Consider the following 26,011-nt stretch of genomic DNA (forward strand, 5'->3'; position numbering starts at 1 on the left):
CAGCGATAGTTGAGTGAACTGCAAGATCAGTGAGTAGGAGATCGGATGGTTCATTTTGTGTGGAGAGTGCAAAGTCCAAAAACCGTAATTATGTTGTAAACTTTGATATACCAGATTGCACATGTGAAGATTTTCGGAGATATAAACACCCATTCAAGCATTTCTGTGCAATCTTTATTTTTTACCCAGAGTGGGGTTTTGATAAAATGCCAGGAAGTTATAAGACTAGTCCATTAATCTGTCTTGATGAAATGTATGGAGTGGGCTTTAGAAGTGGCTCTTCAGTAATTTCATATGAAGGCAGTTGAAACAGCTGAGGAGGCTGTCGAGGCTGAGGAGGCTGTCGAGGCTGAGGAGGCTGCCGAGGCTGAGGAGGCTGCCGAGGCTGCCGAGGCTGCCGAGGCTGCCGAGGCTGCCGAGGCTGCCGAGGCTGCCGAGGCTGCCGAGGCTGAGGAGGCTGCCGAGGCTGAGGAGGCTGCCGAGGCTGAGGAGGCTGCCGAGGCTGAGGAGGCTGCCGAGGCTGAGGAGGCTGCCGAGGCTGAGGAGGCTGCCGAGGCTGAGGAGGCTGCCGAGGCTGAGGAGGCTGCCGAGGCTGAGGAGGCTGCCGAGGCTGAGGAGGCTGCCGAGGCTGAGGAGGCTGCCGAGGCTGAGGAGGCTGCCGAGGCTGAGGAGGCTGCCGAGGCTGAGGAGGCTGCCGAGGCTGAGGAGGCTGCCGAGGCTGAGGAGGCTGCCGAGGCTGAGGAGGCTGCCGAGGCTGAGGAGGCTGCCGAGGCTGAGGAGGCTGCCGAGGCTGAGGAGGCTGCCGAGGCTGAGGAGGCTGCCGAGGCTGAGGAGGCTGCCGAGGCTGAGGAGGCTGCCGAGGCTGAGGAGGCTGCCGAGGCTGAGGAGGCTGCCGAGGCTGAGGAGGCTGCCGAGGCTGAGGAGGCTGCCGAGGCTGAGGAGGCTGCCGAGGCTGAGGAGGCTGCCGAGGCTGAGGAGGCTGCCGAGGCTGAGGAGGCTGCCGAGGCTGAGGAGGCTGCCGAGGCTGAGGAGGCTGCCGAGGCTGAGGAGGCTGCCGAGGCTGAGGAGGCTGCCGAGGCTGAGGAGGCTGCCGAGGCTGAGGAGGCTGCCGAGGCTGAGGAGGCTGCCGAGGCTGAGGAGGCTGCCGAGGCTGAGGAGGCTGCCGAGGCTGAGGAGGCTGCCGAGGCTGAGGAGGCTGCCGAGGCTGAGGAGGCTGCCGAGGCTGAGGAGGCTGCCGAGGCTGAGGAGGCTGCCGAGGCTGAGGAGGCTGCCGAGGCTGAGGAGGCTGCCGAGGCTGAGGAGGCTGCCGAGGCTGAGGAGGCTGCCGAGGCTGAGGAGGCTGCCGAGGCTGAGGAGGCTGCCGAGGCTGAGGAGGCTGCCGAGGCTGAGGAGGCTGCCGAGGCTGAGGAGGCTGCCGAGGCTGAGGAGGCTGCCGAGGCTGAGGAGGCTGCCGAGGCTGAGGAGGCTGCCGAGGCTGAGGAGGCTGCCGAGGCTGAGGAGGCTGCCGAGGCTGAGGAGGCTGCCGAGGCTGAGGAGGCTGCCGAGGCTGAGGAGGCTGCCGAGGCTGAGGAGGCTGCCGAGGCTGAGGAGGCTGCCGAGGCTGAGGAGGCTGCCGAGGCTGAGGAGGCTGCCGAGGCTGAGGAGGCTGCCGAGGCTGAGGAGGCTGCCGAGGCTGAGGAGGCTGCCGAGGCTGAGGAGGCTGCCGAGGCTGAGGAGGCTGCCGAGGCTGAGGAGGCTGCCGAGGCTGAGGAGGCTGCCGAGGCTGAGGAGGCTGCCGAGGCTGAGGAGGCTGCCGAGGCTGAGGAGGCTGCCGAGGCTGAGGAGGCTGCCGAGGCTGAGGAGGCTGCCGAGGCTGAGGAGGCTGCCGAGGCTGAGGAGGCTGCCGAGGCTGAGGAGGCTGCCGAGGCTGAGGAGGCTGCCGAGGCTGAGGAGGCTGCCGAGGCTGAGGAGGCTGCCGAGGCTGAGGAGGCTGCCGAGGCTGAGGAGGCTGCCGAGGCTGAGGAGGCTGCCGAGGCTGAGGAGGCTGCCGAGGCTGAGGAGGCTGCCGAGGCTGAGGAGGCTGCCGAGGCTGAGGAGGCTGCCGAGGCTGAGGAGGCTGCCGAGGCTGAGGAGGCTGCCGAGGCTGAGGAGGCTGCCGAGGCTGAGGAGGCTGCCGAGGCTGAGGAGGCTGCCGAGGCTGAGGAGGCTGCCGAGGCTGAGGAGGCTGCCGAGGCTGAGGAGGCTGCCGAGGCTGAGGAGGCTGCCGAGGCTGAGGAGGCTGCCGAGGCTGAGGAGGCTGCCGAGGCTGAGGAGGCTGCCGAGGCTGAGGAGGCTGCCGAGGCTGAGGAGGCTGCCGAGGCTGAGGAGGCTGCCGAGGCTGAGGAGGCTGCCGAGGCTGAGGAGGCTGCCGAGGCTGAGGAGGCTGCCGAGGCTGAGGAGGCTGCCGAGGCTGAGGAGGCTGCCGAGGCTGAGGAGGCTGCCGAGGCTGAGGAGGCTGCCGAGGCTGAGGAGGCTGCCGAGGCTGAGGAGGCTGCCGAGGCTGAGGAGGCTGCCGAGGCTGAGGAGGCTGCCGAGGCTGAGGAGGCTGCCGAGGCTGAGGAGGCTGCCGAGGCTGAGGAGGCTGCCGAGGCTGAGGAGGCTGCCGAGGCTGAGGAGGCTGCCGAGGCTGAGGAGGCTGCCGAGGCTGAGGAGGCTGCCGAGGCTGAGGAGGCTGCCGAGGCTGAGGAGGCTGCCGAGGCTGAGGAGGCTGCCGAGGCTGAGGAGGCTGCCGAGGCTGAGGAGGCTGCCGAGGCTGAGGAGGCTGCCGAGGCTGAGGAGGCTGCCGAGGCTGAGGAGGCTGCCGAGGCTGAGGAGGCTGCCGAGGCTGAGGAGGCTGCCGAGGCTGAGGAGGCTGCCGAGGCTGAGGAGGCTGCCGAGGCTGAGGAGGCTGCCGAGGCTGAGGAGGCTGCCGAGGCTGAGGAGGCTGCCGAGGCTGAGGAGGCTGCCGAGGCTGAGGAGGCTGCCGAGGCTGAGGAGGCTGCCGAGGCTGAGGAGGCTGCCGAGGCTGAGGAGGCTGCCGAGGCTGAGGAGGCTGCCGAGGCTGAGGAGGCTGCCGAGGCTGAGGAGGCTGCCGAGGCTGAGGAGGCTGCCGAGGCTGAGGAGGCTGCCGAGGCTGAGGAGGCTGCCGAGGCTGAGGAGGCTGCCGAGGCTGAGGAGGCTGCCGAGGCTGTCGAGGCTGCCGAGGCTGTCGAGGCTGCCGAGGCTGTCGAGGCTGCCGAGGCTGTCGAGGCTGCCGAGGCTGTCGAGGCTGTCGAGGCTGAGGAGGCTGTCGAGGCTGAGGAGGCTGCCGAGGCTGAGGAGGCTGTCGAGGCTGAGGAGGCTGCCGAGGCTGAGGAGGCTGTCGAGGCTGAGGAGGCTGTCGAGGCTGAGGAGGCTGTCGAGGCTGAGGAGGCTGTCGAGGCTGAGGAGGCTGTCGAGGCTGAGGAGGCTGTCGAGGCTGAGGAGGCTGTCGAGGCTGAGGAGGCTGTCGAGGCTGTCGAGGCTGTCGAGGCTGAGGAGGCTGTCGAGGCTGTCGAGGCTGTCGAGGCTGTCGAGGCTGTCGAGGCTGTCGAGGCTGTCGAGGCTGTCGAGGCTGAGGAGGCTGTCGAGGCTGAGGAGGCTGTCGAGGCTGAGGAGGCTGTCGAGGCTGAGGAGGCTGTCGAGGCTGAGGAGGCTGTCGAGGCTGAGGAGGCTGTCGAGGCTGAGGAGGCTGTCGAGGCTGAGGAGGCTGTCGAGGCTGAGGAGGCTGTCGAGGCTGAGGAGGCTGTCGAGGCTGAGGAGGCTGTCGAGGCTGAGGAGGCTGTCGAGGCTGAGGAGGCTGTCGAGGCTGAGGAGGCTGTCGAGGCTGAGGAGGCTGTCGAGGCTGAGGAGGCTGTCGAGGCTGAGGAGGCTGTCGAGGCTGAGGAGGCTGTCGAGGCTGAGGAGGCTGTCGAGGCTGAGGAGGCTGTCGAGGCTGAGGAGGCTGTCGAGGCTGAGGAGGCTGTCGAGGCTGAGGAGGCTGTCGAGGCTGAGGAGGCTGTCGAGGCTGAGGAGGCTGTCGAGGCTGAGGAGGCTGTCGAGGCTGAGGAGGCTGTCGAGGCTGAGGAGGCTGTCGAGGCTGAGGAGGCTGTCGAGGCTGAGGAGGCTGTCGAGGCTGAGGAGGCTGTCGAGGCTGAGGAGGCTGTCGAGGCTGAGGAGGCTGTCGAGGCTGAGGAGGCTGTCGAGGCTGAGGAGGCTGTCGAGGCTGAGGAGGCTGTCGAGGCTGAGGAGGCTGTCGAGGCTGAGGAGGCTGTCGAGGCTGAGGAGGCTGTCGAGGCTGAGGAGGCTGTCGAGGCTGAGGAGGCTGTCGAGGCTGAGGAGGCTGTCGAGGCTGAGGAGGCTGTCGAGGCTGAGGAGGCTGTCGAGGCTGAGGAGGCTGTCGAGGCTGAGGAGGCTGTCGAGGCTGAGGAGGCTGTCGAGGCTGAGGAGGCTGTCGAGGCTGAGGAGGCTGAGGAGGCTGTCGAGGCTGAGGAGGCTGTCGAGGCTGAGGAGGCTGTCGAGGCTGAGGAGGCTGTCGAGGCTGAGGAGGCTGTCGAGGCTGAGGAGGCTGTCGAGGCTGAGGAGGCTGTCGAGGCTGAGGAGGCTGTCGAGGCTGAGGAGGCTGTCGAGGCTGAGGAGGCTGTCGAGGCTGAGGAGGCTGTCGAGGCTGAGGAGGCTGTCGAGGCTGAGGAGGCTGTCGAGGCTGAGGAGGCTGTCGAGGCTGAGGAGGCTGTCGAGGCTGAGGAGGCTGTCGAGGCTGAGGAGGCTGTCGAGGCTGAGGAGGCTGTCGAGGCTGAGGAGGCTGTCGAGGCTGAGGAGGCTGTCGAGGCTGAGGAGGCTGTCGAGGCTGAGGAGGCTGTCGAGGCTGAGGAGGCTGTCGAGGCTGAGGAGGCTGTCGAGGCTGAGGAGGCTTGTCGAGGCTGAGGAGGCTGTCGAGGCTGAGGAGGCTGTCGAGGCTGAGGAGGCTGTCGAGGCTGAGGAGGCTGTCGAGGCTGAGGAGGCTGTCGAGGCTGAGGAGGCTGTCGAGGCTGAGGAGGCTGTCGAGGCTGAGGAGGCTGTCGAGGCTGAGGAGGCTGTCGAGGCTGAGGAGGCTGTCGAGGCTGAGGAGGCTGTCGAGGCTGAGGAGGCTGTCGAGGCTGAGGAGGCTGTCGAGGCTGAGGAGGCTGTCGAGGCTGAGGAGGCTGTCGAGGCTGTCGAGGCTGTGAGGCTGTCGAGGCTGAGGAGGCTGTCGAGGCTGTAGAGGCTGTCGAGGCTGTCGAGGCTGAGGAGGCTGTCGAGGCTGAGGAGGCTGTCGAGGCTGAGGAGGCTGTCGAGGCTGAGGAGGCTGTCGAGCTGAGGAGGCTGTCGAGGCTGAGGAGGCTGTCGAGGCTGAGGAGGCTGTCGAGGCTGAGGAGGCTGTCGAGGCTGAGGAGGCTGTCGAGGCTGAGGAGGCTGTCGAGGCTGAGGAGGCTGTCGAGGCTGAGGAGGCTGTCGAGGCTGAGGAGGCTGTCGAGGCTGAGGAGGCTGTCGAGGCTGAGGAGGCTGTCGAGGCTGAGGAGGCTGTCGAGGCTGAGGAGGCTGTCGAGGCTGAGGAGGCTGTCGAGGCTGAGGAGGCTGTCGAGGCTGAGGAGGCTGTCGAGGCTGAGGAGGCTGTCGAGGCTGAGGAGGCTGTCGAGGCTGAGGAGGCTGTCGAGGCTGAGGAGGCTGTCGAGGCTGAGGAGGCTGTCGAGGCTGAGGAGGCTGTCGAGGCTGAGGAGGCTGTCGAGGCTGAGGAGGCTGTCGAGGCTGAGGAGGCTGTCGAGGCTGAGGAGGCTGTCGAGGCTGAGGAGGCTGTCGAGGCTGAGGAGGCTGTCGAGGCTGAGGAGGCTGTCGAGGCTGAGGAGGCTGTCGAGGCTGAGGAGGCTGTCGAGGCTGAGGAGGCTGTCGAGGCTGAGGAGGCTGTCGAGGCTGAGGAGGCTGTCGAGGCTGAGGAGGCTGTCGAGGCTGAGGAGGCTGTCGAGGCTGAGGAGGCTGTCGAGGCTGAGGAGGCTGTCGAGGCTGAGGAGGCTGTCGAGGCTGAGGAGGCTGTCGAGGCTGAGGAGGCTGTCGAGGCTGAGGAGGCTGTCGAGGCTGAGGAGGCTGTCGAGGCTGAGGAGGCTGTCGAGGCTGAGGAGGCTGTCGAGGCTGAGGAGGCTGTCGAGGCTGAGGAGGCTGTCGAGGCTGAGGAGGCTGTCGAGGCTGTCGAGGCTGTCGAGGCTGTCGAGGCTGTCGAGGCTGTCGAGGCTGTCGAGGCTGAGGAGGCTGTCGAGGCTGAGGAGGCTGGAGGAGGCTGTCGAGGCTGAGGAGGCTGTCGAGGCTGAGGAGGCTGTCGAGGCTGAGGAGGCTGTCGAGGCTGAGGAGGCTGTCGAGGCTGAGGAGGCTGTCGAGGCTGAGGAGGCTGTCGAGGCTGAGGAGGCTGTCGAGGCTGAGGAGGCTGTCGAGGCTGAGGAGGCTGTCGAGGCTGAGGAGGCTGTCGAGGCTGAGGAGGCTGTCGAGGCTGAGGAGGCTGTCGAGGCTGAGGAGGCTGTCGAGGCTGAGGCTGTGAGCTGTCGAGGCTGAGGAGGCTGTCGAGGCTGAGGAGGCTGTCGAGGCTGAGGAGGCTGTCGAGGCTGAGGAGGCTGTCGAGGCTGAGGAGGCTGTCGAGGCTGAGGAGGCTGTCGAGGCTGAGGAGGCTGTCGAGGCTGAGGAGGCTGTCGAGGCTGAGGAGGCTGTCGAGGCTGAGGAGGCTGTCGAGGCTGAGGAGGCTGTCGAGGCTGAGGAGGCTGTCGAGGCTGAGGAGGCTGTCGAGGCTGAGGAGGCTGTCGAGGCTGAGGAGGCTGTCGAGGCTGAGGAGGCTGTCGAGGCTGAGGAGGCTGTCGAGGCTGAGGAGGCTGTCGAGGCTGAGGAGGCTGTCGAGGCTGAGGAGGCTGTCGAGGCTGAGGAGGCTGTCGAGGCTGAGGAGGCTGTCGAGGCTGAGGAGGCTGTCGAGGCTGAGGAGGCTGTCGAGGCTGAGGAGGCTGTCGAGGCTGAGGAGGCTGTCGAGGCTGAGGAGCTGTCGAGGCTGAGGAGGCTGTCGAGGCTGAGGAGGCTGTCGAGGCTGAGGAGGCTGTCGAGGCTGAGGAGGCTGTCGAGGCTGAGGAGGCTGTCGAGGCTGAGGTGAGGAGGCTGTCGAGGCTGAGGAGGCTGTCGAGGCTGAGGAGGCTGTCGAGGCTGAGGAGGCTGTCGAGGCTGAGGAGGCTGTCGAGGCTGAGGAGGCTGTCGAGGCTGAGGAGGCTGTCGAGGCTGAGGAGGCTGTCGAGGCTGTCGAGGCTGTCGAGGCTGTCGAGGCTGAGGAGGCTGTCGAGGCTGAGGAGGCTGTCGAGGCTGAGGAGGCTGTCGAGGCTGAGGAGGCTGTCGAGGCTGTCGAGGCTGTCGAGGCTGTCGAGGCTGAGGAGGCTGTCGAGGCTGAGGAGGCTGTCGAGGCTGAGGAGGCTGTCGAGGCTGAGGAGGCTGTCGAGGCTGAGGAGGCTGTCGAGGCTGAGGAGGCTGTCGAGGCTGAGGAGGCTGTCGAGGCTGAGGAGGCTGTCGAGGCTGAGGAGGCTGTCGAGGCTGAGGAGGCTGTCGAGGCTGAGGAGGCTGTCGAGGCTGAGGAGGCTGTCGAGGCTGAGGAGGCTGTCGAGGCTGAGGAGGCTGTCGAGGCTGAGGAGGCTGTCGAGGCTGAGGAGGCTGTCGAGGCTGAGGAGGCTGTCGAGGCTGAGGAGGCTGTCGAGGCTGAGGAGGCTGTCGAGGCTGAGGAGGCTGTCGAGGCTGAGGAGGCTGTCGAGGCTGAGGAGGCTGTCGAGGCTGAGGAGGCTGTCGAGGCTGAGGAGGCTGTCGAGGCTGAGGAGGCTGTCGAGGCTGAGGAGGCTGTCGAGGCTGAGGAGGCTGAGGAGGCTGTCGAGGCTGAGGAGGCTGTCGAGGCTGAGGAGGCTGTCGAGGCTGAGGAGGCTGTCGAGGCTGAGGAGGCTGTCGAGGCTGAGGAGGCTGTCGAGGCTGAGGAGGCTGTCGAGGCTGAGGAGGCTGTCGAGGCTGAGGAGGCTGTCGAGGCTGAGGAGGCTGTCGAGGCTGAGGAGGCTGTCGAGGCTGAGGAGGCTGTCGAGGCTGAGGAGGCTGTCGAGGCTGAGGAGGCTGTCGAGGCTGAGGAGGCTGTCGAGGCTGAGGAGGCTGTCGAGGCTGAGGAGGCTGTCGAGGCTGAGGAGGCTGTCGAGGCTGAGGAGGCTGTCGAGGCTGAGGAGGCTGTCGAGGCTGAGGAGGCTGTCGAGGCTGAGGAGGCTGTCGAGGCTGAGGAGGCTGTCGAGGCTGAGGAGGCTGTCGAGGCTGAGGAGGCTGTCGAGGCTGAGGAGGCTGTCGAGGCTGAGGAGGCTGTCGAGGCTGAGGAGGCTGTCGAGGCTGAGGAGGCTGTCGAGGCTGAGGAGGCTGTCGAGGCTGAGGAGGCTGTCGAGGCTGAGGAGGCTGTCGAGGCTGAGGAGGCTGTCGAGGCTGAGGAGGCTGTCGAGGCTGAGGAGGCTGTCGAGGCTGAGGAGGCTGTCGAGGCTGAGGAGGCTGTCGAGGCTGAGGAGGCTGTCGAGGCTGAGGAGGCTGTCGAGGCTGAGGAGGCTGAGGAGGCTGTCGAGGCTGAGGAGGCTGAGGAGGCTGAGGAGGCTGAGGAGGCTGTCGAGGCTGAGGAGGCTGTCGAGGCTGAGGAGGCTGTCGAGGCTGAGGAGGCTGTCGAGGCTGAGGAGGCTGTCGAGGCTGAGGAGGCTGTCGAGGCTGAGGAGGCTGTCGAGGCTGAGGAGGCTGTCGAGGCTGAGGAGGCTGTCGAGGCTGAGGAGGCTGTCGAGGCTGAGGAGGCTGTCGAGGCTGAGGAGGCTGTCGAGGCTGAGGAGGCTGTCGAGGCTGAGGAGGCTGTCGAGGCTGAGGAGGCTGTCGAGGCTGAGGAGGCTGTCGAGGCTGAGGAGGCTGTCGAGGCTGAGGAGGCTGTCGAGGCTGAGGAGGCTGTCGAGGCTGAGGAGGCTGTCGAGGCTGAGGAGGCTGTCGAGGCTGAGGAGGCTGTCGAGGCTGAGGAGGCTGTCGAGGCTGAGGAGGCTGTCGAGGCTGAGGAGGCTGTCGAGGCTGAGGAGGCTGTCGAGGCTGAGGAGGCTGTCGAGGCTGAGGAGGCTGTCGAGGCTGAGGAGGCTGTCGAGGCTGTCGAGGCTGAGGAGGCTGTCGAGGCTGAGGAGGCTGTCGAGGCTGAGGAGGCTGTCGAGGCTGAGGAGGCTGTCGAGGCTGAGGAGGCTGTCGAGGCTGAGGAGGCTGAGGAGGCTGTCGAGGCTGAGGAGGCTGTCGAGGCTGAGGAGGCTGTCGAGGCTGAGGAGGCTGTCGAGGCTGAGGAGGCTGAGGAGGCTGAGGAGGCTGTCGAGGCTGAGGAGGCTGTCGAGGCTGAGGAGGCTGTCGAGGCTGAGGAGGCTGTCGAGGCTGAGGAGGCTGTCGAGGCTGAGGAGGCTGTCGAGGCTGAGGAGGCTGTCGAGGTTGAGGAGGCAGCAAATACAGATGGTGTTGTTCAAACCCAGAATATTCCTTTGCAGCAGTTTGAAGCAAGGGAGCTGTGTAAACAGATTTATAATCTCACATACAACTGCAGCAACAGTGAAACATTACAAAAAGTACTTGAATCACTGAGCAACTGTGTGCAAGATTTGCAATTAGCAAATCCTGAAGTTGGTGGTCTCCCATTAGCAGTGCCATCAACTTCCAAACAATAGCGAAGAACGATGCCAAAAGCCTTACAAGATCTGTCTTAAACACATTATAACTTTCCATTTGAAGGGTAAGAAATGACAGTTTATTTGAATTTTAGATATCTCTTTGTGTATGTAAAATACGAATAAGCTCCATCATTTCTGAGCCTCGAGATGGAATGCTATGAGGTCTTTATGTTGGTCTCTGCTTTTAAACTTTGTTGCACATTTGAATTTCGAAGTAGCAATAGATAAAATATTATAAAAAGGATAGTTGCTACATTTGAGTGTGTGTGTGTGAGAGAGAGAGAGAGTGTGCGCGCGCGCTTTTGAAAAGGCCCTTGTTGCCCGAAAGATAAGTCCAACAGTCTTTTTGTTGTGCGTTTCTGTGACTCAGCATCTTCACTATTTGGTGAGCAGCAACAACTATCCTTTTCATAATATTGTTACATTCCATCCTGGATTTTTCGTTGTTCACCAGAGAAAAGATTTTTCTGAGGAATTAAACTAGATGATAGTGTAGAACTTGCAAACTTTTTAAAATATGAAGTAAAAGATTTCAACTTTAAATTAGGTTAATTCAAATATGGGACAATGTTGAGAATTGAGAAGGTGGAAAAAATAAATAAGACATATCTTAGTGGCATTGAGATGTCGTATGACTGATGGAGAAAAGATTTTGCATTTCTTTTTCCAAGTAAGAATGCACTTGCTCTCACTTGCTTCAATACATGTGTAGTGATTCACGTGAAACAGAGAAAAAGATAAAGACTGCCCTGTTAATGAACATGTGAGATTGCCCAGTATCACTCTGACAGAAGAGTGTGCTGTTTCCTAGATATGGTATCTGGTTGGCAATGTCATTGGGACCAAATGAAGTAAGGATTGACTTTTTTTATTTGCTTTGGAAGCTTAATGTGTATCAGTTACCTACATATTGGATATCTACCACCTTGGTTCTAATGTTCTTAATAACTTTGCAGAGTTACTGCAGATACCACACAGAAGCAATTAATGTTACTGGAATACCAGTAATGTTTATTAAATTCAGTTATAAAGTAGTTCTGGGAATTGCAGCTGGTGAGCAATGTCATTGGGCACCAAAAGAAGTGAGTACTAAATTTTGGAATTGTGCCTTGAAAACGTGTATCAGTTGCCTTCATGTTGCATAACTCAATTACTTGTTGTTAATTTATTTGTTAGGTTCAGTTATGATGGATTTCTGGCCTTCAGTCCATGGGAAAATTCACACCAGATTGCATCAAGACTGTTATATTCCAAGGATATCTTGGAAGATTGATAGTATTCCTGAAGGAAAACAATCCATATAGTATTTCACGTGTGTATCAAACTGCCATTTGTTGTGGCACATAAATGTTTGCAACTTGATTGTAATTTTTGAACAGTTTCTCAACAATCCAAGAATTTCTTGTAATGAGAAATAGACATTGTTGCTTGGGTAAAGGAAATACAAATCACGGTCAATATAACTACCTTATTAACTTTCCACAGAGAAATATTTTTCACTACTGCTACTTAAAAATTCAAATGTGTGACAAAGTTTGCTTACAGAACTTGGCATAAAGATCTCCCTTATTTGTATTTTTTAGGTAGCTCTTATTGTTTGATCCTTCAAATGGAATGCTATGACCTCCATGTGATCTATTCCTTAGTAGTTAATTATCCATTAAGGCACAAATATATGAACATTACAATGAGAGGGGTCTTTATGCCAGGCCCTGTAAAAGTAATGGCATCTTACTTAATATTATTGTTGGGAATTTGATGGCACAGCTGTGGGGAGACCACAAATTTCAGGGTTTGCTAACTGCAAATCTGGCACACAGTTGCTGAGTGATTCAAGTACTTTTCATAATGTTTCACTGTTGATACAGTTGTATGTGAGATGATAAACCTGTTTGAACACCACCTTCACTTCAAATTGCTGCAAAGAAATGGTTAAGGTATCAGTGTGATGCTCTATATGTGTTTCCTCAACTGTGTCCTCATTGCTACTGTCTTCATGTGAAATTACTGCAGACACACTTCTGAAACCAAACCTGTACATCTTGTGAAGACAGATTAATGGGCTATTCCTGCAGCTTTCTGGTATTTTATCAAAACCCCACTCTGGATAGAAAATTGCACAGAAATGCTTGCATGGGTATTTACATATCTCAAAATCTTCACATGCGCAGTTTAATAGAGCAAAGCTTACAACATAATTACAGTCTTTGAACATTGTACTCTCCATACAAAACATTGTCCAACTTCACATTCACTAATCTTGCAGTTAACTCAACTTTCCCTGGTGCACACCACTGCATGACATGTTTCACAAACTTGCTTAAAAAAAAAAAAAAAAATGAAAAAACAGTGGAACATGTCTGTTATGATTTGATGGCAGAATTCTGCAGACAGTACTTTCTAATTAGGCTTGGAAGAAATTGATTTCTTATATCCCTAGTAGCCCCATTGAAGGTCCCATCTGTGTTCCATTTTAGGAAAAAAAATGTTTACAATCTTGTTCATGGCGTCAACTCCACTTGTAATGTCAATGGCATCAAAATTGCCCTTGTCCTCATAAGCTTCCACTCACTTTTCATGTACCAATAGCCACTGCTGTTAAACGTACGGTGATGCATATTCGTTTCTCTGAGAAGCCTCACTATCTCTTCTGTATGATCTGTAAATTCTCTGTTGGTGTTTCTGAAATTTCTTGCCACATGTCCAGAAATCTCTTCATGTCATTTGGTATTTATTCAGCCATCTTCCTCAAACCTGTTTGACTGAAAAGGCACAAGTAAACTTTAGTCTGAGGAAATGCTTGATCAGTTGCGTTTATCTCAGACTATAAGAAATGAGTAACCCAGTAGGTGGGATTCCAATCCTTGAAAATGGCTAGTGCTTCAAGAATGGATCTCGCATTTTCAACTTGAATTAAAAAGAAAACCAAATAACCCACATTACTCTTTACAGCTATAAATAAAGGCATATCATGTGTTGTTGTTTTGTATGTTGCATATAACAACTATCCCTGTACTTCTTCAAAAGATCTCTTTGCTAACAGCTCTGATAAAAAAAAGTGATGGTTTCACTCCTCCATTGGCACCTATACCATGTTTGTAATAAATCATGTGATTGCTTTATTCCTTGTGCCACTCGTCAGCATGATTCTGCAATCTAGTCTCGTCAAACAATGCTTTATTTGTACATTACAAGGTACAACATGTGTGAATATAATTTTTTTCAGTGGGGTAAAATGTAGTATTCATTAGACCTGGTATTTGTGTCCCAGTGAAATTATCAATAAATGTATCTAGAGCCAAATTATTGGCTGTATGATGTCATTCCATCGTGCACCTGAATTTGCATTTCCTTTACAAGCTATTGTTAGCATGTGTGTGTGCTGATTTGCTGGAGAAGCAGAGAGATAGTCTTTCAGCTATCTTTGAGACAGTTAAAGGAGGTGCTTTAGAAATGAGTGTCCTGATTGATATGAAAAACAGTTTTCAAATTTTCTGTACAAACTATAAACAGTTCCTCAGTTGGTGATTGTGGAAGAGATTGCCATAGCCACAGTATTGATCCACTGTCAGGTGGTAAACCTAGGATTTCCTTTCAGTATGAGCCAAGTGAAGTAAAACTGTGGTTGGAGAAATGTTTTATATTCTTAAACTGAGTATTTGTAACCCATTATGTTGGATTGCAGTTCATGTGTCAACACTTAAAAATGTTTAGTTCTTCACTGATGACCCGTGATACAATTTCAAGTTTTAAGGCTATTCTGTGTCAAGTTAAATTTTGAATTATCCATTTAAGCTTATTTTTTTTTGCTGTGTGGCAGATGGATTTATGTTCATGTAATACTTTTAACGTAAGGTGTAATCATATGTAAATGCCCAATAAAATAGATTGATATTTATATTTTTTGTTTCTGTATAATAATTCTGTAGCTTGGTGACCTGAGTTGTGTGTGTGTGTGTGTGTGTGTGTGTGTGTGTGTGTGTAAGATATTATCATTTCATGGGAAATGTGGCAATAACAGATCAGAAAGTGTGTGCAGAATATACCTAATTATCAACACCTGTAAGCGGCTAAAGGTCTGGGATTTCATTCTTCGAGAGCTGCAAGATCACGAATGGTATCTGTACAGATACCAGCTTCATATAAATTAGTAAGGTTTTTACTGACTATTATTCACCAAAGCCGACAAAACAGGCTGCATTCAGTAGTAGTAGTAGTAGTAGTAGTAGTACATAATGGTGATACTTCAGTACAACTTTGAACCCTTTAACTGGTTTAGATCAGCAGGAGCTAAGTATATTCTTCAAGGTATGTTTCACATGCAACTAAGAAACCTTTGCCTTGAATGTCATGTGATTTTGCACTCTGCTGCTAAGTTTTCCTTTTAGATTTATTAAATTTCTTAAAGAGGCTTCTGTTACAAACACTAGCAATCCACATAGGTAACATATGTGACTGATATTCCTTATGCATCACAACCTTATTTCAGTTTCACTCTATTGTTGCTGGTAACTGTTATGATGGAAGAGTTGATTTGTGCCACATTAAGGAAGGTTAAGAAACAAGTCATTTACAAACTCGTGAAAAGGAGGCAGGGTTCCCCAAAAGTATAAAGGTTGCCATTAGCAGTCACTTTTGTTGGATTAAGCTATTTCCATATCCTTTCTGGATATTTCAGCCAGCTGCATCCTACTGTAGAGATAGACTAACCAAAAACCTTAGTGTTATATGAACAGAGCAGAAAAAACTTTATTAAATGCACAAAGGACTGGTAACTACCTTCATGTATGGACCACTTTCCAAAAAATACACTGTGTCAAGGCATTCAGATTGTACATATTCTTTCTGAATATTTTTATTGTAGCAGGAAGAATGGGGATTGTTTAACTTACCTTTAACCTAAGGTACATTAGATTGTGTATAAAATTCATCAAAAGAGTAAATACGGGCTCTTACTTAAACTGTTTACTATAACAAGAGAAATTAGAGTACAATATTATAAGAGACAGATGAAGACTAGGTGGGAGATAGACTAAGAGAATAATTTCACATGGTGATGAAAGACCTGCACCCAAACAAGGCACCTGGAGTAGACATTCCCTCAAATTTGTGGAGATCCTTCAGACAGACAGCCAAGTTGAACTATTTCATGTGGTATGCAAGACAAGAGACAAGTGAAAAACCTTCACGTTTCAGAAGGAAGTAATAATTCCTATTCCAAGAAAACCAGGCACTGAAAGTTGGAAATATTACAGAACTATCAGTGTGGCAAGTCATGGTTGTAGTTTGACACAAATTAAGTAAGGAATAGTGGACAAACTGGTAGGTGCCGACTGACCTCAGGAAACATTACTTTGGTATCTGGGGAAAAAGTAGCAACACATGAGGCAGTATTGGTCCTATGAAAATTCTTACAAGACGATATAGAGAAAGCTTTTGACACTGTTGGCTGGACTATACACTAGGAAATTCTGAAGGTAGCAAGGATAAAATACAAAGACTAAAATTTGCACACTGATGTAACAGTAATGTGTAAAGACATGAAAAGTGTGCAGTCCTTGGGAATGGAGTGAGACCGGTAGTGAAGTACTGTAGAAGGTGAAACCACGACTTGCAGATGTATGTTTAAAAGGGTGTTGTTCCTGTTGCAGAGGAATTAATTTAGTGTACAATCCTTACTGTGATTTGTATTACCAATGTTTTGAGAGGAATGGAAACATTAAAGTAACGGTATACAAATTCAACAAAGGTTTTTAACTAATCAGTATCATCTTCAAGCTCTGATTCAACATGCATTTAAAATGCTTGGCTGTATATCATGGCACTGTCTGTAGCTCTTGCCAGTTCATTACACACAATTCGAAGATTCAACAGTGGAACGAAAGACCTGACATAAAAGTAGCGTTCATTGAGCGATTGGATATGATGTTCTATCCTGACAATATTTTACATATAAATTATAGCCATACGAGTTGCTTATCAATTGAATTGGGTGTACACAGGTATGATCAACATAATAAACCCATAATAAATATCACTGGTATCTTTAAGTACTCATCTTAGCAACTGAAACGGCTACACATCTATGCTGATAACTGAAGCCATGTTTAACATCCTCAGATGTATTTTACTACATTAGATTCAGTTCTCATTCTATAGGCCCAAAAATGAGATGGGTTTCTTGGATATAGAATATGTCAAAGTACAACATAAAAAACAAAGACCATCTGAATATAACACTTCCATGATCACATGTCAGGATACTTTAAAGATATGTGAATACATAACAGATAAACTGGGACTGCCAACGTTTACAGAATTAATACACTCGGAATGAAACAGTTATGCACTTTTAACAAATTTATCATACACACAACACCTAATCTTAACTGTTGTAAAACCAAATCTAAGACATTTTTACTTAAGCTGGTCTAACAGTCCCTGTTAAGATATTCATTTATAGAGGAGCCGCCTGCCTAAAAATCTTTCAAACTCTGTTTAAACTGTGCTGTTTCTGAAACAAACTTTTTAATGGTAGCTGGCAATTTATTGAAAATGTGTGTTCCCGTAAACTGGACTCCTCTTTGGACCAAGGTAGCAAATTTTAGGTTTTATTGTTGCTAGTATTTGTGCTGAGCTATTGTCTGGAAATAAACATGTTATTTGCAACCAATTTCTTTAAGGGATAAATATACTGAAGCATTGGTTAGAATACCCACTTCCTTGCTCAGATTTGTACATGATTATATGGAATTTACAACACAATTGAGTCTTATTACATGCTTCTGCAGTCTAAAAACGTTTGCTCGGTTTGACGAGGTACCTCAAAATATGAAAGCAAATGAAGTAAGCATGTTTTTTTTCTATCTCCTACATCTGACATCATTCCCATTGCAAATACAAACTTGTTTAGGTGCTTCAGCAATTTTGTGGCACACACCCTTCCTAACTGAATTTATTACTGAGTTGTAACCAGAGAAATTTAACACTGTCATCTGCTTCTATCTGCATGTCTTCGTACATTATACACATCCTGGAACCTAATTTCTTACAGGTTCTTATCTGCATATAGTGGGTCTTTCCAAAGTTTAATGACAGTAAATTACTTCTAAACCATTTATTGTAAGTGAAAATTTGATTAGTAGCAATTTCTAAATCTGTACTTGACTTGCTATTTGTTGCAATGTTTGTGTCATGTGCCAACAAAACAAACTTAGCATCTGGCAATTTAACAGATGAGGTCATTACTGTAGACAGGAATAAACAACAGATTCAGGATGGAACCTTGAGGAGCACCACATGTAATTACTTCCCAATCAGACGAAGACTATTTGCTTACTCTGCACGTATTTGCAGTGTCACCCTTGTTTCCTTTTAGTTAGGTCAGACTCTAACCATTTTGCAGCACTGCCAGTGACATCACAATATTCTAATTCTCTTGAGAGAAAGCTGTGATTCATAGTCCAGGGCTTTTGACAGGTCACAGAGAATGCCAGTAGCCTCTAACTTGTTTTCTTATGAATTATTCCCACTGTATGTGCAAATACCCTTCTCTATATCAGTAAGCATAAGGAACCCAAACTGTGACTTGGATGATATATTGTTTGCAGTCGGATGCTTAAGAAGATGCTTAGACACAACCTTTTCAAATATTTTTGAAGACGCCAGCAAAAGTGAAAATGATCAATAATTTGATAGTATCTCTTTAATGCTCTTCTTGTACAGAGGCTTAACTTAGGCATATTTTAGCCAGTCTGGAAATGTTCCACTGGTAAGAGATTGATTACACAAATAATTTGAGGTACAACTCAACTCACATGAATACACTTTGAAAAACTTCACTAGAATACTTTAAGGATTTTATGATGGATGCTGCTACTTAGGGAGAAGTGAGTGTCATTTCCATTTTACTGAAGTTATTTGTAGGGAGTGGTCTCAGATGTTCAATTGCACTGTTAACTGAACCTGATAACTTGAAGCTGTCAGTAACAGATACAAAGTACTGTACCTATTTAAGAAGTTTGCAACACTACATGCATTTGTTACCAATGTCTCATTTACTTTAATTTACTGGAATTTTCAAAATTCAGAACCTGTATGTATCACAGCATCAACAACAAGTTTAAATAACACATGGCTTTATCTCAATAGGAAGTCAGACTGCTACTTAATTTACAGATGGCAGCAGAAATGATTTTCTTTCAGTGTTATCTATAAGGCAAACAGTAGCCTGTCTTCCTAATCACAGTTAATGTAACATAGCTGTTACTGTAGTCTCTTTAAATTTGGTCGTCTTGTCAGACTGTAGTGTATCAGATTGTCTTATTATTTACAGGATACCAGATGCATTAGCATTAGTAAAACAAGTGTTTTCTGGAGACAATTTCTTAATCAAAACTGTGTAGCACAATAAATACCTTACATCTCTCAGTATTTGAACATCTGAATCAAATCTACAGTTACTCTGCATTATGTGGTGCAAAATGTAGATGTATGCTCTCACAGTAAGAATGGTTACAAGAATGCTTTATGGAAAGCTTCATAGCGTTCTGTTGTTTGTAAATTTTTAGTAAATTTTCCAAAACTGAAGTCACAGCCACATGAGAAGAAAGTCTACATGACCTGGATTCATATACAAAATGAAATATTTCATTCAGCTATGAATTGTGCATAGTTAAATTGCCAGGAAAGTGGAAATAATGTGAAAGGTTTAAGACAACACTCTTTGTAACACAGCCTGTCATTTACTCTTCTTTCTTGCTGAGTGAGCTATGCACCCCATAGCAAACTGCCTTGTTTCTTATGCAGTCAAGTTATTTACCCATTCTTCTTAAATCATATATAGTTTTTGTGTGACACTGCATGGCACAACACACAAGTATTCTTACTAATTTAACTGTGGTATAATGAACACAGGAAGTAGTTTTTTAAAGAATTTTATGTTGCCCTTGGAGGTTTCTTTCATGATCCTTTAATGCCGCTTTTGCATGATCAAAATTCATTTGTATGATCATAGAAACTATTCTTAATATAAAAGATTAGCTGTCCTATGTATAGCCAAACAACTACCCCTTAAATGTATAACAAAGCCTGCTTCTTCTGAAAAGTTGTTTTCACAATTAGCTGAGAAGACGGCAAAAGGCATTAACTTCCTGTGAGGCATAATTTAGAAAACATATCTATTTTTTTAACACAAGTAACAGCTCTTGGTAAACCAATATTTCATTATAACTGCACTGGAATCTTACGTATGCCAGGAAACGAAAATTTATAGCCTTATCACGACACTATTCTTAACAGTTTGTTTTTTCCCCCAGTATGAGCTGCGTACTCGACAACAAATGCTATTTCTCGTAAGCAAACTATTCTTAATATAAAAGATTAGCTGTCCTATGTATAGCCAAACAACTACCCCTTAAATGTATAACAAAGCCTGCTTCTTCTGAAAAGTTGTTTTCACAATTAGCTGAGAAGACGGCAAAAGGCATTAACTTCCTGTGAGGCATAATTTAGAAAACATATCTATTTTTTTAACACAAGTAACAGCTCTTGGTAAACCAATATTTCATTATAACTGCACTGGAATCTTACGTATGCCAGGAAACGAAAATTTATAGCCTTATCACGACACTATTCTTAACAGTTTGTTTTTTCCCCCAGTATGAGCTGCGTACTCGACAACAAATGCTATTTCTCGTAAGCAATGGCAATGTTTAGCTTCTCTCAACGGTTATACATGATGGTTTATGGAATGTGTAACGGAAATACTGCATTTATTATTTAGGTGTATAACATTTTATGCTACCTATTTGGCACTCGGCAGAATAAGCAGATCAATCACAGCATGGTCAAGAAACAGGTAAAATCCGATAAGCTGAGAATTCGTACGATTTATTTACTTCTACGTAATTTATAAATACATTTCCATTTCCACATATCAGCGGATCACACTCGTTTCAAGACGATTCAGCAGACACGCACCGACGTTTTAACATTCACTCCAGTGTGGTCCGAAAACTTTCACGTAACTCGACTCGACTCGACCACGGATCTCGATACTCGACAGGTGTGCAGCGCGTTTGCTTATACGTCATTTTGACGTCACTTCCGACTGGTTTTGGACCACAATGATTTATTTATTTATTTACTTTCGTGCTGTCATTAACCGGAACCGTCAGCTGATCACTTCCCCTCCCCGCAGATTAGAATTGGCAACACGATTCTTTTTCCCCGATTCTATTCCTACAATTCAATCTCACATTGCGAATTGATTCCTACGATTCGTTCACGATTCATTCTAGTATGCGATGGCACGATTCTTAGGATGTAACGATGATGCTCTTTAAGCTCATACAGAACATTCTCAACCATCGAATGCTGCAGTAACTCTTCCTGGAAGCACTACCGCTTCTGAACTTCAACAAAGAGATCTTCGAGTTCCGTCTGATGCTGCTGTTCCTGTCCCGAAAACCATCTGTCAACATAAATCGCATTATGGTATGCCGAGGAAGCTTGTGATTCTTGCCGATCCTCACGGTCGAGATATTGCTTCTCGTATAAATGAAACTGTGAAGGCAACAGGATTTGTCACGCCTGGAGCATCTCTCTCTTAAATATGTACGTATATACATTCAGAAGAAATCGGTAAGTTGTCATCCAAGGATTTCATTGTACTACTCGGCGGCTCTAATGACGTGTACCGCAATGAAACATCAGTAGCTGCCAAGAAATAAAGAAGTGCTTGTATTATCTAGGACATACAAATGTAATATATGTAAACATTCCACAGAGGTACGACTTACATCAGTCGTCTTGCGTGAACAGAGAGATCGAACTTGTAAATGAACAGCTCTCAAACGTATGGAAACAGTTTAAAAATGTAAATGTTCTAGATGTAAGTGGCGTTGGTCGAGGATTCTGTACCTAACATGGGCGTCATTTGAACAGTCTTTGAAAAGGTTCCTAGCACAAAATCTAATTGAAAGAAGCACAAGCAACAGTTTTACTACAAATTCAACAGTAACACTCTTAGGATCATCTTAGAGCAAAGCAAAGAATTCCAAGCAACCATGTACCTGGCATTCATTGATTTTCAAAAGGCCTCCGATTCCGTGAAACAAAGTGCTCTGGCAGATGTTGCGGAAGTATGGCATACCACAGAAGATCTTAAACATCATAAAAGATCTATATGATGGCTACGAATGCTGCGTACTCCACAAGGGAAATATGACAGAGCCCATAAAAGTAACAACTGGAGTCCGGCAGGGTTGCATTTTGTCACCAACACTTTTTCTACTCATTCTAGACTCTGTTATGAGAAGAGTCACAGCAGGCAGGACACAAGGAATCCAGTGGGGGATCCACGAACGTCTGGAGGATTTGGATTTTGCCGACGACTTAGTTTTATTAGCTCCAAGGCTGACTGATATGCAAGCTAAATTAAACTTGCTGAAAGAAGAAGCCGAGACTGCTGGCCTCCAGATAAATACAGGCAAAACAAAGGAAATGAGAGTAAATTCAGGGAACATGGAGGTACCCCTGTTAATAGGTGAGCAGCGAGTGGAGACTGTCAACTCATTCCTGTATCTGGGTAGTATAGTGGCGGAAGATGGTGGAGCTGGAGATGACGTGAAAAACCGCATTAAAAAGGCAAATGCTGCCTTCATACAATTGTATCCAATATGGAAAAACAGAAATATCACATACAAAACAAAAATCCGTATTTTTAATACAAATGTGAAGGCTGTTCTGTACGCCAGTGAAAGCTGGAAAATGGATAAAAAGATAACAACCCAGTTACAAAGCTTCATAAATAGATGTCTTCGACGCATCATGAATATCTGGTGGCCAGAAAAAATATGTAATGAGGAGCTCTGGTGAATAACAAACCAGATACCTATAGAAGACCAGATACGAGAGAGAAAGTGGGGTTGGTTTGGGCACACCTTGAGAAAACCAGATGGAGCCATCGAGAAAAAAGCATTGGAATGGAATCCCCAGGGAACAAGGAAGAGAGGAAGACCAAGGGGCACATGGAAGAGGACAGTGGAAGGGAAAGCAAAAAGAGTTGGTAAGACCTGGGCAGAATTGAGGCAAATGGCAAAAGACAGAGACGGATGGCGAGTTCTCCTGGATGCCCTATGCCCCCATAGGGGCCAAAGGAATTAAGCCAAGTAAGTCAACAGTAATGACAAAATTTGTTTCATCGCCAACCACAGAAAAGAAAAATGTGATTTTTTTCCCACAGCAACACATTCCAGTAATAGTCAACACTCAAATAAGATCTTTTTTAGGCTAACGAACAGAAGAGAGCACAGTAATAATTTAACTTGTGTGAAAACTAACATTAAGGAACCAGTTAAAAATACATTTGATAAGTTATATTGTTTAAAAATATTTCATCAGAATATAAGAAGTCTTTTGAATAAAAAAGAAGAACTGCTGCTTTCACTTCAAGAAACATCTGACACAGACGGAATTATTCCTGATGTGCTCTGCTTAACTGAACATCACTTGGAAGCCACAGAAATTAATCAGCTACATTTAAATAGTTATAAAATTGATTCTTCCTACTGTCAGAGCAATTTAAGACAAGGCGGAGTGGCAATTTACACACACAATACTATTAGGTCACAAGTTATAGATTTATATAAATACTGTATTGAACAGCACTTTGAATGTTGTGCAGTCAAATTAGAGCTTGAAACACAGTTCCTTATCATAGTAACAGTTTACAGGTCACATATGGGAGACATTCAAAAATTTCTCTCTCAGCTAGAAACAGTTCTTACTAAACTTTATGAAACAATAGTAATGCCATCGTATGTGGTGATTAAAATAAACTTACTCACAAAAAATAACAACCAGAAACTATTAGAATCACTAATACCATCAATCTGCTCCCCATGATCTCATTCCCAACAAAAGTATATGGGCACAGCATGACCCTGATTGATAATCTGTTCCTAGATACCACAAATTACAATGAAGTGATGACACGGGCAGTAACAAATGGTCTGTCTGATCACAACGGTCAAATGACAACCCTAAAACTTGCCAGCAGAAAAACAACACATGGCACATTGTAACGAAGTTAAATATGTTAGATCAATAAATGCTGAATCTACTTGCTTGTACAGAAATAGTGTATGCCATGAACAATGGGAGGAAGTATACGAGGCTGACACAGTGAAGGAGTTCAACTCATTCCTGAACTTATTCCTTAACATTTTGAAGCTTCTTTCCTCCAAAGATAGATTAAAATCAAACCAACCTGTAGTAAAAGGAAAGAGTGGCTAACTGCTGGCATAAAAATATCATGTAACAAAGAGAGATCTGTATGTATAGAGGACTAGTACAGACCCAGCAAAAAAGTTACATTACAAGAAATACTGTAAAATTCTAACAAGTGTAATCAAGAAGGCCAAACAGTTGCACTATGCACAAAAATTAGCAATTCGAACAATAAAAGTGAGACAAATAAGAACATAAAACCTGACAATAATAAACACAAAGCTGCAGCCTCAGAGTTCAACAATTTTTTTCTTTATGTAGCTGAAAGAACAGTGAACCATAACAAACAGGCTCACACAGAATCTATTGAACTACTTAACCGTATGAAAATAACATCTAAAGTAGCACTTCATTTCAGAAGTACAACCCCTAAAGAAATTGAAAAAACCATAAAATTACTCAAAAACTCAGATTCCTGTGGACACGATGGCATATCAAGTAGGATTTTAAAACCATGTGCAGACTTAATCAGTTATATATTGTGCTATTTGTGTAACCAATCTATGGAAACTGGTGTGTTCCTAGATAGATTAAAACATGCAGTAGTGATGCCAATCCACAAAAGTTGAGCAAGGGATAAAATATACAACTATCGGCCCATCTCCCTGCTGCCAGTATTCTCAAAGGTATTTGAGAGAATAGTGTATGATAGGATTTATAGTCACACTACACAAAATGGCTTACTGTATCCTACACAGTTCGGCTTTCGTAAGGGCTCCTCCCCGAACAGAGCTATATTTAACCTAACAGATGAAATTTTAGGTGAGCTAAATTACAAAAGGTATCCAGTGGAGATATTTTGTGACCTTGCCAAGGCATTTGATTGTGTAGATCACAACACACTCTTAAAAAACGCTTCCACATTATGGCATTAAAGACAACTCTTTGTCTTGGTGAGAATCATACTTACAGAACAGGAAGCAAAGGGTTTTCTTAAGGAGGACAGGAACAGCATTAACATCAGACTGTAGAAATATAAAGTATGGAGTCCCACAGGCCTCAATTCTCGGGCCATTAATTTTCCTGATATACATTAATGATCTACCAATCACAATTAACAACAGAGCAAAAATAGTAATGTTTGCCGACGATACAAGTATCCTCGTAAAAGGACCCAACTCCACAATGCAGGATACAGCCATGACAGTCTCTACTCAAGTACACAAATGGTTCACTGCGAGTAGCCTAACCTTAAATATTTCAAAAACCAATATGATACAGTTGCTGACAAAAAAAAAAAAATAAATAAATAAAGCTCCTGAAATACATGTTAACAGTCACAAAATTAATGAAACCACACATACAAAATTCCTAGGTATCCAGATAGACAGTCACCTAAGATGGAAAGAACAAATTGATCAGCTGGTCAAGAAACTTAGCTCAGCGTGCTTTGCTCTCCATCAGTTAGTAGACAGAGAAATAATGTTGTTGTTGTCATACTTTCCATATTTCCATTCTGTTCTCTCCTATGGCATAATCTTCTGGGGAAATGCTGCAGGTGTTGAAAAAGTCTTCAGAATACAAAAACGAGCAGTGAGGCTAATATGTGGGGTCCCTAATGGGACATCTTGCTGAGGTCTCTTCAAATCTCAGGATACTTACCATCATAGGTCATTATACAGGGTGTTACAAAAAGGTACAGCCAAACTTTTAGGAAACATTCCTCACACACAAATAAAGAAAAGATGTTATGTGGACATGTGTCCGGAAACACTTAATTTCCATGTTAGAGCTCATATTAGTTTCGTCAGTATGTACTGTACTTCCTCGATTCACCGCCATGATTTCATACGGATTACTCTACCTGTGCTGCTAGAACATGTGCCTTTGCAAGTACGACACAACATGTGGTTCATGCACGATGGAGCTCCTGCACATTTCAGTCGAAGTGTTCGTATGCTTTTCAACAACAGATTCGGTCACCGATGGATTGGTAGAGGTGGACCAATTCCATGGCCTCCACGCTCTCCTGACCGCAACCCTCTTGACTTTCATTTATGGGAGCATTTGAAAGCTCTTGTCTACGCAACCCCGGTACCAAATGTAGAGACTCTTCGTGCTCGTATTGTGGACAGCTGTGATACAATACACCATTCTCCAGGGCTGCATCAGCACATCAGGGATTCCATGCGACGGAGGGTGGATGCACGTATCCTCGCTAACGAAGGACATTTTGAACATTTCCTGTAACAGTGTTTGACGTCACGCAGGTACGTTCTGTTGCTGTGTGTTTCCATTCCATGATTAATGTGATTTGAAGAGAAGTAATAAAATGAGCTCTAACATGGAAAGTAAGCGTTTCTGGACACATGTCCACATAACATATTTTCTTTCTTTCTGTGTGAGGAATGTTTCCTGAAAGTTTGGCCGTACCTTTTTGTAACACCCTGTATTTCCTAACTCAATTGAGCGCCAAAATGTCAAGTTAGTGTTGCGTATTTTCAATAATACGACAGTTGTTGCTTTGGACACATTTGGTTCAAGAAAAGCAATTAGCAACTGGGAAGGTACTGCAACATTCATAAAAGTAATAAATCTTTGGTGGGATATTGTAAATGTAAAAACATTACTCAAGGAGCAGAAGTTAAGAAATACTTTCCAAGAACCTGTGACTAGTAATTCCAATCACTTACAAGAATTCTTACAGTGCTTCATCTCATGGTTATGTTCTTGGGAAGATTGTAGTGATGAAAGAAAACTTACTCGAGAGACACATAGCGCTTTTAAACACACAAATGCTGCTTTGATCGACTTCAGTGACTACTGGCTTTCTGATTTGCTGTTAGGAAAAGTACAGACAGTTTCGACGACAGGTTCAGTAAATACAGCCAGCTATGTGGGGGAAATTATGAAGTTTCTCTAAGACAAGTTTTTGAAACTGAACAAAAACTAACGGCACAGTCTATGTTTTCCCTTGTGCTTCGGTCAAAAGTAGTTGGGGATGTTGTTATTAAGACCACTGATATTTTTTTCTACTCATACTGAAATTCAGGGATTAAAAGAAACAT

At 48.1% G+C, this 26,011-nt stretch overlaps 2 protein-coding genes across 2 annotated transcripts; one reads left to right on the forward strand and one right to left on the reverse strand.

Annotated features, from left to right (window-relative positions):
• Positions 1-294: 294 nt before the first annotated feature.
• Positions 295-1,581, forward strand: LOC126252159 (uncharacterized abhydrolase domain-containing protein DDB_G0269086-like; the record flags this gene model as incomplete). Its single annotated transcript, XM_049953028.1, has 1 exon — positions 295-1,581. A coding segment is annotated over exon 1 (1,287 nt), but the record flags the coding sequence as incomplete, so codon positions are not given.
• A 1,027-nt stretch (positions 1,582-2,608) lies between these two features.
• LOC126252160 (uncharacterized) lies at positions 2,609-9,678 on the reverse strand (the record flags this gene model as incomplete). Its single annotated transcript, XM_049953029.1, has 5 exons — positions 9,613-9,678; positions 5,283-9,548; positions 4,905-5,200; positions 3,271-4,849; positions 2,609-3,229 (listed from the first exon to the last, which is right to left on the reverse strand). Coding segments are annotated over exons 1-5 (6,828 nt in total), but the record flags the coding sequence as incomplete, so codon positions are not given.
• Positions 9,679-26,011: the final 16,333 nt, after the last annotated feature.

Source organism: Schistocerca nitens, chromosome 4 (genome assembly GCF_023898315.1).
Source record: "Schistocerca nitens isolate TAMUIC-IGC-003100 chromosome 4, iqSchNite1.1, whole genome shotgun sequence".
In the NCBI taxonomy this organism is placed as follows: domain Eukaryota; kingdom Metazoa; phylum Arthropoda; class Insecta; order Orthoptera; family Acrididae; genus Schistocerca; species Schistocerca nitens.